Source organism: Centruroides sculpturatus, unplaced genomic scaffold (assembly GCF_000671375.1).
Source record: "Centruroides sculpturatus isolate CEXI.00-Female unplaced genomic scaffold, Cexi_2.0 scaffold9, whole genome shotgun sequence".
Taxonomy (NCBI): domain Eukaryota; kingdom Metazoa; phylum Arthropoda; class Arachnida; order Scorpiones; family Buthidae; genus Centruroides; species Centruroides sculpturatus.
This window is the reverse complement of record NW_019384576.1, coordinates 390286-403355: the sequence shown is the minus strand read 5'-3', so window position 1 is coordinate 403355 and position 13070 is coordinate 390286. Positions and strand designations below refer to the sequence as shown.

Here is a 13070-nt window from a genome sequence, read left to right as displayed (position 1 = left end):
ATTTAAAATAATATTTTAAATGTTATTAAATAATTTTAATGTAAATATTTAAATGCAAGTTATAAGAAAATTAAACAAAAACTTTACAAATAATAAAAAAAATTTATATTTTACCAAATTGTTTTTTTATTGTGACTATATTTTTTTCGTTAATTAAATGAATAATTTTGATTAATCTTTCTTGATTTTTCATTACTGGCCAACTGTAAAAAATAAATATTTCATAAAAATTTATATAAAGTTGTTTTGAAGCTACACATATATAAAAATACATTAAATTTAAAATAAAACCTATGTTAAAAGCTATGTTTTTGTATATTGGGTATTTGAGATAATTATTTTATTTAATTTATTAGAGGCAAAAAGCTTACAACTATATTTAAAAAGAAATTTTAGAAAAAACAGTCCATAAAATCAGCAATTTTATTTATCAACATTTTGAATTCTAATAATGACATATTAAAATTTTCTGAGTAAAGTCAAAATAAAAAAAGTTTGTCAAATTTATTTCTAAAATATTTTCTAATTTTACTATTAAATTAAAATAATTTTGACAATTTTCTAAATATATAAAAACTTACCCTTCTTTTGTAAGAAATAGAAAACTTGCGGGTAGACTAGGTATTTGGGAACACATAAACCTTCTTAGTTCTTCGGCATTTAACGTTAATTTTTCTAATACAATTACACCAAGAATTAATTTCCATTGATTTGAATTATCAGTACTATTTACTTTGTTATTATTAAGTTCTTCAGATAAAGATATGCCAAGTATAACGTCTGAAACAGAAAGTTTATCTGTCATCTCTTCTGAATTATTGTTGGCAACATTTATAACATTCATTGTGTGAGACAAATCATCACTATGATTTGCAATTAAAGCTAGAGTTCCAGGTAAATCCAAAGACTCAATATTGTCATTGGAGGGTGAATAAAGCTTCTCTGGCATAATTAAAATTTTGCAAATACCAAACAGTTTGATGAATTCTGGTTTTTTTACATAATCTGTTAAAAAAAAATGTATTTAAATACATAAAAAAATATACATATATTATATACATAATTTTCAAAAATTCAGTCACTAATATAATTGATAACAATTCTTTAAATTAAAAATTATCTTAACTTCCAATATGTTTTTCATTAGTAAATTATACTTAAAAAAACAACAAATTAGAAGAGAAAAATAAAAATATACCAGAAATTAAATAAAGATTTATTTTATTTCTCAATTTCTCAAAGCATATGTTCCAGAGAAATTAGGTCGGTCTTGACAGGTTAAATAATACAAACCATTTAAAGAGCGAAATTAAAATAAGTTAGAAATTAGAAACCAAAATATTCTTTGCAAGCAACTAAAATAAGGTGAAGCAATGAGAGTTAAAGCAAAGATAACTATTAAGCTGTCAAGTAGTAGTAGTAACAGAAGCTAGATCTGAGAATGCTCTCTTTCCTCTTCTGAAGGATACTGATGACCAATGAACAGCATTGATCATCAGCATATTTTCAATGACACTTTTAATGGTTTCCAAAGCAAGGATGAGATAGTTGAATAAGTTAATGAATTTTCATGTCATTAATTGAATTATTCAGGTTAAGATTCTTAAAGAAAAATGATTTATTAACACAATTGATGATGATGATGATGATGCTTGACAAGAACCTATTTTATATACTCTCTTCAGCACTTTTTAATCTCTAGGAACCAATTTTCTTGGGCAACCTGATCTTTGCTGACCACCACAGTTGATTTTGGATGAGTAAGAATCTCTGATCTGTTAGTGTCCACACACATGCAACATCCAATGACCATCGTCATCTGTCAAGTTTTGACCATCCCCAACTGTCTGACATGCACAGTACTACTATCAGAACAACTGGTTCAGACATTTTATCTTATAAATACATATGCCATGTGTTTCTGAGTGAATTTTCCATATTTTACAGGAGTATCCAATCACTTTTTACAACAGTGTATTAACATAAAGCAAGTTAAGCTAGTAATCAGGAAGGATCAGAGTTATTACTCAGTTTATAGAAAACTATTTCATACTCAGCCTGAAGATCTATTTTACTATAAACTAACTTCTTAGTTATTTTATGAGAAGTATGAAATAAAATTATGAAATAAATGAAATAAAAATGCATAAAAATAATCACAGGAACTTTCAACTATTTATATATAGTAATAAAGAATATACTTTAAAAATGTAGTATAGGAAAAGAAACAAATATAGGTAAAAATCTCTCTTCAGAGTATTTAGATATTTTACTTTCCTAACTTTTATAACAGAGGAAAAGTATGGCAATCTGGCAAAATAGGATCCTCTCAAGATTTTTACATTTTTGGACTTAAACACCTTGAAATGTCAAAAAATGCAAAATAATTCGGGGGTAATTTTTGTGTGTGAGAGGCACAATTTTGTTCACCCTCTCTGAAGCTTAATAACTCCTGAGCCTTTTGTCAAAAATTTCTGAAATTTTGGAGGGAGGTTTGTGTATTAGGTGGATTAATATTGTTAAATTTTGATGGTTAAAGGTCAAGTGGTGGGGGAGATAAAGGGCATCATGTGTATCTCCAGTAGGGTCGGACTTAATGACAATTTTACTCATTATTAGCATTTACAATTTTTTATAAAACTCATCTCTACCCTCAAATTTAAGCTTTTTGCCATTTTATAATAGTTAAAAATATAAAAAAGTTTTTCAATAAAATATAACAACAGATGGTGCCACCAAAATTTTAAATGTTGCCAGGAAAATTGAGCAACTCATTGGTGGTTTATTTTTTATTGTAAAAAAAATTAAAAAGGATAAAGATTGAGAAGCTTTTTTTTAAAAATTAGTGTGTTTGTAACTTTACAGACCCGCTATGCAGACCTGCCATAAGCGGGCGTGCACCGCACACGGGCAGCACATCCAAGGAGGTGGCAAATCAAGCGATCGGTCACGTAATATTCAAAGTCATTGTCATAATACCCACCCTACTTATAGCATAAGAAATGTCTTCGCAAGGAGAAAAAAATCTGACCGGCACGAAATTACTATATTCTTATTTATACAGTAGACCCCCCTATAACGTGGGTTCATATAATGCAGATTCGTATATCGCGGCAAAAAAATTGCGACCGTATTCGTATAAAGACACTAAAAGAGAGTTGTAAAATGCGGTAAAACGTCATCACCGACTCGTCTCACAACAGGATTGGTCGAATCTGACCAATAGTGGAAGAGCAGCCGAACTACTTACACGCTACGGAGAGTTTAGGCAGGTTAAGTTGAGTTTACTATCGTCTGTACAGTATATAAATTAGGTACTCTAAGTCTAATACAGTACTGTAATTTTATACATTTCTTGTGAAAAAAACATTTCTTATTCAACGGCCATAAAAATTATTTCTATTAATGATGTCTCCAAAGTTCAATGAATTTTTCACAGAAAAATAACTTATCAGAAAACACGCCCGCCATTTGGTGCACTGCTCCATGATGAAAACAAGCTTAAGCAATGGCATCGTCAAACAATGCACACTCAGTAAGTAATCCTACAATTTTTTGTTTATAGCATAGTTTATACAGATTATTCCAAAAAAATTATATGTGTTTTGGAAACGTTGAGTCAAATTAGTATAGAATTGATTAATTTTATGCAAGAAAACCTTTCAAACAACTGTAGTCCGTAAACTGCACACGTGCTGGGCTGTGATTGGCTCATGTATTTAAGGATTCCTACAATGTGAAATTCTTATAAAGTGGAACGTATCTACTGCGTTATAGGGGGTCGACTGCATTATAGCGTTAACAGTGCCTCTATTTGCATTTATCAGAATTAATATGCAATGTGAAACATCTATCGGCAGGTTGAACCATCTGGCGGCGCCCGAAAGCCAAGTACCCATAGTAGTGCTCTATGACAGAAGTTGACAGGACTGGCAAAAATAGGGAATCCCCACAGAGCTTCCTTCTCAATTTGTACTTGTACGCATTCGAACAGTTCTATCGCATATCAAATTGCAATTATTTTGTTAATAATTCTTCTGACATGAGTCTAAGTATAATTAATGATATTTTAACTTGGTTAGGATTTAAATCTGAAGATTAAAGATGATTCAAGTAGTGAAACAGACATTGACAGTATTGATTTGTTTAATGAAATCAATACTTTAAAGTTGCATTTTCCAGAAAACAAGTCTAATGATCCACAAACCCTATTACAGTATCTTTTTACTAATGACTTAATTTCAACATTTCCAAATACAGCAATAGCAGTAAGAATATTACTTACATTGCCGGTTTCAGTTGCCTTTGGTGAAAGGTCCTTTTCAAAGTTAAAAATTATAAAAGAAAACTATTTAAGATCAACAATGCACCGGCAAAGACTAAGTAATTTAGCTATAGTTTCAATTGAACATGGATACCAGAAAATTGATAGCAGATTTTACAAACATAAAGACAAGAAGAGTTCAATTTCTGTAGATAAATATTTATATGGTTTTACACTTAAGTAAACAAAAATAACTTAGTAATAATAAATAGCTTTTCTTTGTAAAGTATTTCTTTTCTTTTTTCACACCCTTATGAGACAACACTAAAGAGCCTTTCTGGCAAGCTCAGCGTAGATAGTCGTAGTTAAACATGGGGCAGCATAATCGGTATTGCACACAAGGCATTCGAACAGCTAGCGGCACTCCTGAAGCTATGATCCATAAATGATGTTATTAAATAAAAAGGTATAGTCAGGACCTTTCAGAAAAAATGAGAGGCCTAGGGTAACTAATATTTTAGAGATACTTCAAAATTTAACATGCAATTGTGGACAAGGAAATAAATTCAATGGTATTTAATATTTTTTGGATTATTACATTTAATTATTTTACAGAAGCTTTGCATGCTTTAAAATTAGCAAAATTCACTGATTATTTCTGAATAGTCTAAAATACATGCTATCTGGTAATTAATGTTAGTGTTACTAGTCCATTTAATCGTTCCTGACACATTGTTGATCGTAAACAGTTTTTAATTCTTTTCAGAATACTAAATGATCTCTCACCTTCTGCTACACTCACAGGCAACATTAAAAAAATTTGAAGCACAATCATTATATTGGGAAATATGTTTACAAATCCCATTTTGATAATTTCTTTAAGTAATTCTGCCGGTTTCATGCTTAATTTAAAATTGGATTTGTAAACACGCTTCAGCAGTATTAGTTCTATAATCTCATCACTTATTTCATTTTTATATTTCTCTAGCAATAATTTTTCCTTTGAAACCATATTCTCTTGATCCATTTCATTAAATTTCCATAAAACTTTCAAAATTCTATACCTGCTTTAGCTATGGACAGTTGAGGCAAAAAGTGTTTTCTATATTAAAAATTGGAAAAGTTTTTTTTGAATATTTTTTTGGGGAATTTAACTGTAAAATTAAGGCCATTTTATGAGCAATGACATCTCTTTGCCTTCTCCCATATTTTTGTCTAACATATTGGGTTGCCAAATATTGAAAGGCACAGGGCAACTGCCCTTCCTATCCCCTCCCTCTGACTGGCCCTGGGTACAGTACTTGAAAGAGGAAAGTGATAAATTGAGATATGACTGTTTGCCAACACAATAAGAATAAAAAGATAACATTGGAAAAACTAAAACTAGATTTCAGAAGCTTCCAATTTTATGTAAACAGTTAGCTTGTAAGAGTTTTTATATAGACAGTACTTATAAGGAAGTGGTGTGTTATCCTACAGACAATGCAAATTTTTTTCCTAGCAGTGAAAATTTTACAAAAACAAATTTGTTTTGCAGAAATGTTTTAAGTGGTGTTAAGAATTTAAAAAGAAATTTTTAGCTGATAGCTCAAAACAAACTTTTGAAAGAGATATAACAAAATTGGGTGCCAAGTCTGTAAACTTCAAAATGTTTCTAAAATGTCAGGAAAAATCAGGTCCCCTACAGATTTTTACTCTGATCTACTGTGAAGTAAAGTACCCTGTCAAAAATATGACAAAAATTTATTGTGATGCTGGGCTATCTGAGCACATCAGAAATTAGTTTGCTCAGTTTGGAGCTGGATGACATTGGAGATTGATGATGATCTGGTGAGGCAGCTGGTGTCAAGGTAGCTAGCTCCTGTGTGATTTGGAGATCATGCAGATGATAGCTTCTTAACTAACTGGGCTTTGTTAGTCAACAGTCTGCAAGTTGCTGAGGTAGCTAGGCATCAACGTAGCAACTTCAGCAGCTTTCTGCTTATGTACTTGATGGCACACAAGTAGAAAGTGGGTGCTACACATCATGATTGACTAGAATAATCATCACTACATTTCCAAGTGTGTATTGCTGCTTAATCAGTGCTACAACTGTTCCTTCATTCATCTTGTGATCTGCAATATAAAATGGATTTTCTGTGACAATCCAACTACCCAAGTTGCCTATGTGATGCAAAGTGAATGACCACCCACCAAACCTGAGATTTGAGCACAAAAAAGTGCTGCTATGTGTGTTATGGAATTGTCAAGGTATTGTTTATCTTCACTACATGCTGTCAGGTAAAACAATCAACAACAGCTACTGTGACAGATATGCTCGATAACATGGCTACAAGAATTGCCAAACCTTGCCCATTGTTTGACCAACCAGGAGAGAGTTTTATTTTATATGATGCTAAACAACACACCAGGAAGAAGACAATCTGCCAGACCTTGTCCCCTATCAGATTTTTACTTGTTTCTGTGACTGCAAAATTATCTTGATGGTCAAATGCTACTTGGACTGAAGCTACAAAAAGGTTGTAGACAATTTCTTCACTTTCAAAAAGCTTTCTTTCTTTGAGTTGGGCATAGTTCCTGGGCTACAGCTAACAATTAAAAATACTAATCCTAATTAATTTTTTGTATTATCTTTGAATAAAATAACTTTTTCATCACAGTAATTTTTGACAACTTTCTGATTTTCTGATACATAAATTGAAAAATCTCCCAATCAGAATAATCAAAAATTGTGTTTTCTAAAAATCACATAATTAATAAAATATAAGGTTATTTTTATATAATGCTGTAATTAAATTAATATATAAATATAAAATTTAAGTTCTTCATTAAATCCACCAGCTGGGTAATAGCTGCATGATATCCTCAAGAAAGAGATACAGACAATGGTTAATACTTAATGGTTAAACTAATTAAACTTATGGTACAGTACTTGTACCATGTGTTTAATTTATTTTCTTTCCTTTATCTCATCTCTTTGTTTCATATCTTAGTGCTATTTTCTTTAGGTCTGTACACCCTTTGTTTCCTTTCTGCCTTGACTGATTATTTTTTGTGTGTTGGAGCCAATGGGTATTAAAGTTTATTGGACAACAGAGGACAAGGAAAAAGTGGAGGTTTGGACTGTTTCAGGGTGAACACAGATTGGAAGAAGAAAAAGAAAGAAAAACTTAGTGCAAAAATCACACACAGGGAGAGTGAAAAGGAATCATTTACAAAGAAGACAACAGTAATGTTGGAATCTCACAAGAAAATTAGAATTTGACTTTCAATACAAAAGACAAAGCAAGTTAAGTTTCAGAAGAGAACAGTCCAAGAAGAGGATTTCCACAAGCAACATTCATCTGAAAGTGTTAACAGTCTCCTGTTGGTTTCGTTAAGTGTTAGTCAAGTAGTAATTATTATCATCATTATTCTTTCTTCATATCCTTCTTTTTCCTATTTTATAACTGCTATACTTTAAACAAATAATACTATGTATTATGCATAAACTTTTTATAATGGATCAATTGTTAAATCAGATCATGCCAACTGTTACTGTAATGATGTGTGTTCCACATATTCCCAACCGGTTTGTAATGTGATTAATCTAAAGTTCATTTGTGATAATAAATAAACTTTTACAAGCTTTTATTATATAATAATGTTCTGTTCAAAAATTTAAATGCATAAGCAATATCTTACAAAAAAAATTTTATTTCAAAGTATTTTTGTTTCTTTGATTAAAATATTGTAAATATAACCAACATTCTTGGCAGAATGCCAAACTAGGTTATCACATTCTTTGCTTACTGGTTATCATCAATTTAAAGTTTGAAAAACAAATACAATATTCTGAAGTTTGAATCACATGTCTAACATTGCTTCAAAAACTTTTGTCAATTAAAAAGAATGATTTCTACAGATTTAAATTGTCTTGTTTATTTCTGAATTAAAATATAAAGTACTTTAGTAGTACAAGTCTAATTTACACAGTTGTTTAAAATTTTTTAAATCAAAATTCTGTCAACATATATTCATATTTATGAAGAAAAATTTAAATATGCATTTTATTTTTAAAGTAATATGAAAACAATATTTTTCTGTGTTCATTTTTCTATATTATTCATTTTATTTTGTTATGGTCTAAGTACAGTACATCCCATTCTTTTTACCATTTTAAGGAGAAAAAAATAAATTTGTAACGATAATTAATGAGTATAAATTATATACATTAATCTATAATCATGTATTTGTCACCTAGTATTATAAATATCTTAATTTACAACTTTATTAAAAGAATAGTAGACTGAATTTTGTGTAAAAAGCTTGTTCACATTGTCCCTAGCTGATACTTACACAGTAGTTTTCTGAAGTAAGTTTTAATACTCACAATTAAGTTGTTTTTGAGAACATTTTTTTAATTTTAGAAAATAAAAACATATTCAGAAGTTATTCTGATTAAATATTAATTTTCAATTCATTTACAGTTTTTAGTTATATGAGTTGTTTTCAAATTAAAATAAAATAAAAATAAAAAACAAACAATTTCTAAAAATAAATATTTGAATTTTTCAAATTTTTTTTCAGATAAAAATAGCATATTTCTTTATTTTCAACATTAAGAATATTGTAAGAATTATTCTTATATATGGAAAAACTATTAAAAGAATAATAAAAAATCTGCTTTTCATTTATATACTATTATAATAAGTTGTCATAATTATATTTTATTAATTCTATATTATTCTAAAAGTGGAATTGGAAATTTCAATAATATAAAAGGAGTAAAGACATTTGATATTTGCCAATTCTCATTAAAATTGAATTGACTAAAAAAAAAAAAAAACAAAACAACAAAATTTGAAATCTCTGATTTAAAAAAAATAAATAAATAAACACGAAAAAATAACAAGGAATTTTAATTTATATATTTTATAACAAAATAAATTTAACTGACTAGTATAGCTTTCTAATTATTTATAAGAAATTAAATTATATATTATAATATTATGCAATGATGTAATTAGAGAAAATAAATATATTTTGAAATTCCATCATATAACATTCCGAGATATTTTGCTTCACGGTAAATCCACAATTACACGTATTGCATTCAAAAACCCTGGGATGTCCCGAAGGAAGTTAGGCATTACCTACTTCAAATAGATATAAAATCAATAATGATCAAAATGATAAATATTTATAATGACAGTCTATGGTTTTATTTTTTAAAATTATGAAATTGTATAATTACAAAGTCATTGTTTATAAATTGAATAACAGATGATTAACTTTTTGAGAGGATAATTTGTTTATGTAAAGATTTTAAGCCATAGAAAAGTTTATTAATACGTACAATATATATTAATAAAATATTTAAAAAAACCAATGGAGTCAGATAAATTGTCTTTACCAAATTGTACTATACCCAATTAACTAGTACACAGAGGAAAGGAGAATTATTTTTCCAGTTAATAGTACAATTGGGTAAATACAATATATCATTGAAAAGCCAAAATAATAAGAAATTTTTATTTTCTTTCAGAATTATTCATAATAATATTTCAATTAAACTGAAAACATCACTTTATAATTTCACCAAGTTCATTACACTTCAACAGAAACAAAAAAGTAATTAATGCAATGATTTACTAGAATTTTTTTAACAACTTTATAAACAATACAATTCATGCGCCTCATGTTTTTACCAATACAAATAAAATAACTCACAACACATGATTATTATATATTAATGTAGTAAACAATGATATACAAACAAGGCAAACGAAACCAATCTCCGGAAAAGAAGAAACTATCTTATAGTTTGTTCGCGTCGGAGACTGGTTTCGCGCGACTTGTTTATTAATGTATAAACGAGATAAAATCGAAAAGAAATAGCAACACTTCTATTTTTTTAACAATTAAATACGAGGAAAGAGACCGAGTTCGAACGACATTAACCCAAACAGAACAACAATGAAAAACAAATACATTTACCTCCATTCAACCTCCAATCGAGACCTTATCAGCCGTAGAGACGGAGCAAAAGTAACAGGTCCCTTCATTTAAACAACAGGCAACACTTATCGGAGAAAGAGCCGGAAAGGCTATAATTATAATCTCCATACAAAACCGTACTAAGAAGAAGAAGAAGAAGAGCAAAAGGGGTCCTACAATTCTGGAGGGGAGTGCAATTTCATTCAGAGCTTGATCTTACCTAGTTTGAATGCAAGTAAGTGCACTTTGCATCAATTGCACACACAAATTCTCGTGCCAACAGTATGACAATCAAGAATAAATACATTTAACACGATGCCAACGGTATGACACACTTAACTTCTACACATATCGTGTAACAAAATTCGAATTTTATACTATTTAAATTAAAATTAAAAAAACCATAACCACAATTTTATCCTTTAAATTATACAAAAAAAATATTAAAAAAATGATAAAAATCTTATCTTTAACTTACCAAATTTGAAGGCAATTTCGCAATCAATATTACTCAGGATAAAACACTTCCGACTGACAAAAAAGAACAATCGAGGGTTTCTCTTAATTTCGATTACACATGCAACGACGAGACTTAAAAAGCTCGGACAGTGGACGCCTATCCTTACGATATTCCCAAATAAGAAATAATTTAATCCGAAAGTGAGCACGTTTCTATACTTACACTACCGAAGGATAGGAGGAGAATTCCATAACTTCGTATCAAGACCGCATCAACAGCTCATCTGTTTAAACTCTTTACTAAGTTATTCAGTCTTTTTAATTCTTATATTTATCATCAGAGGGCGTTGTTTATCATCCTTCTCACTAGAAAGAATGTATTTCCACGAAACGAATAGAACTCACTTTACTTATTTATTTTACTTTTTAATAAAAAAAAAAAAAAAAAAAAAAGGAAAAAANTAATTTAATGTGGTTATTTAATAAAATATTGATACATATTAACATTCTAGTTATCATATAAAAGTGTTATGAATTAAATATTTTTAATATATAGTAATTCATTTACTTTATTTAATTGTAAAGTCTTAAGAAGGTGTAACTTTTAATTTGTAACAATTAAGTATTAATTTTTTTTGAAAATTAATTGTCTGACCTTTTTTTTTTTTTTTCTTTTCTTTTCAAAACTGGAAAACTGAGATGAACAGTGAATTAAAATATATTTTAATTTTAAAATTAAATGTGTATATAGGTTACGGCAGTCAAATATTAGGTCAAAAGAAGCAGAAATTATTCGAAAGATCAGTTTTTTTTTTCTTAGAAAACATATACAGGTAATCGAAAAATTAACAAGATAATAAACAAAATGTCGTAATAAAATATACGTCATAATATATTTTTCTTTCAAGTCGTTGTATAAAATCATCCAATCATCTACTCATAAAAACAAAATAAAAAAGAAAAAAATATTAAACAGAACTTATAGTATTTTTTTATGAAGTATATTCGCCCATCAATTAACCTTAATTGATGGGCGAATATATAACCCGTCAATTAACATAAATTATAACAATATATACAGGATAATTATAATTAAAGTTCCACTTTGAAATGGCCATAAAATAAAAACTACTGGACAGAATGTTATCAAACTTGGTAATAGTGCGCAGGACGTCATGGGATTTTATTTCCGGCGAAAAAAAAATAGTTCAAAAACTCACCACCAACGGAAAAATGGCGCTGTCTGCAATATTGTTAAACGAAATAAGACACGAAGACATCGTTGAAAATGTTTTTAATCGGTTTCAAAGTGAAACTTTAATTATAATTATCCTGTATAATACACTCACTGCCAAAAGTTAAGCACGGAGCAGAAAATGTTTATGTCCGGAAAGCAATCTGCATTTGAGAGGCTGCAATTCACTGCAGAGGTAGGTGGAAGTATGCAAATATGTTACGTTACTATCAATCATGGTTACGTGTCACAAAATATGCAAAAGAGGCAGTCATATAAGAAGCCAGCCTTCTGAAGTGTGAGAGGAGTTGCATGTAAGTGCCGAGAAAAAGTGTGGAGAACTGTTGTACAATTAGTGTGCATGACTGATGTGTTTTTATGACTTCCAGAATACGAATGACAGACAGTGAGTGCTGGTGGTGTGTGGGATGCCTTGAAGCAGGACAATCAATCACAGATGTTGCTCTTTTCTTTGGCATTCATCATTCCGTCATTTCACGGTTATGGAAACAATTCCAAACAAGCCAAACAGTAGTCTGAAGACCTGTGGCCGGTCGCCCAAGAGTTACGATCCCTGCAGAAGATCACTATATTGCTGTTGTAGCCAAGCAGAATCAAAGAGCAACCTCTACACATGTGACATCAATGGTTGCAGCAGCCATTGGTAAAACGATATCTGCTGCTACTGTGCGCCGAAGGCTACACATGAACGGACTGTACGTCTGGGTACCATGAATTTGTGTTCCACTATCCGTCCAATCCAGAGGCACACGATTAAAGTGGTGTCTGCAACATGTGAATTGGACTGTGTCTGATTGGGGCAACGTTATGTTCATGGATGAGTTGCAATTTTCTCTGGAGCCAGATTACAAACATGTAAGAGTATGGAAAGAAAAAGGCACATGCAATTGACCCCAGAACATCATCGAGCATCATGCATTCTGAGGTGGAAGCATTATGGTGTGGCAGGCATTTCTTTGGGATATCGCACCGACTTGCACATCAATCGAGGGGGTTCTGTAATGGCTGTCCGGTATCGGGATGTAGTCCTCGAACCCATTGTGAAATTGTTTGCTGCAGCAGTTGGTCCTGCTTTTGTTTTAATGGATGATAATGCACGACCCCGTAGAGCTG

At 30.1% G+C, this 13070-nt stretch overlaps 1 protein-coding gene across 1 annotated transcript in view; it reads right to left on the bottom strand.

The window, feature by feature from the left end:
- The window catches only part of LOC111624359, an 11491-nt gene extending 842 nt beyond the window's left edge, over window positions 1–10649 (bottom strand). The window contains exons 1-3 of the mRNA XM_023367187.1: window positions 10464–10649; window positions 582–1005; window positions 151–203 (exon numbers count right to left, since the gene is read on the bottom strand). Coding sequence (XP_023222955.1) covers window positions 151–203; window positions 582–949 — 421 coding nt within the window. The 5' untranslated portion in view covers window positions 950–1005; window positions 10464–10649. The remainder of the gene's footprint in view (window positions 1–150; window positions 204–581; window positions 1006–10463) is intronic.
- Between the last annotated feature and the right edge of the window lie 2421 nt (window positions 10650–13070).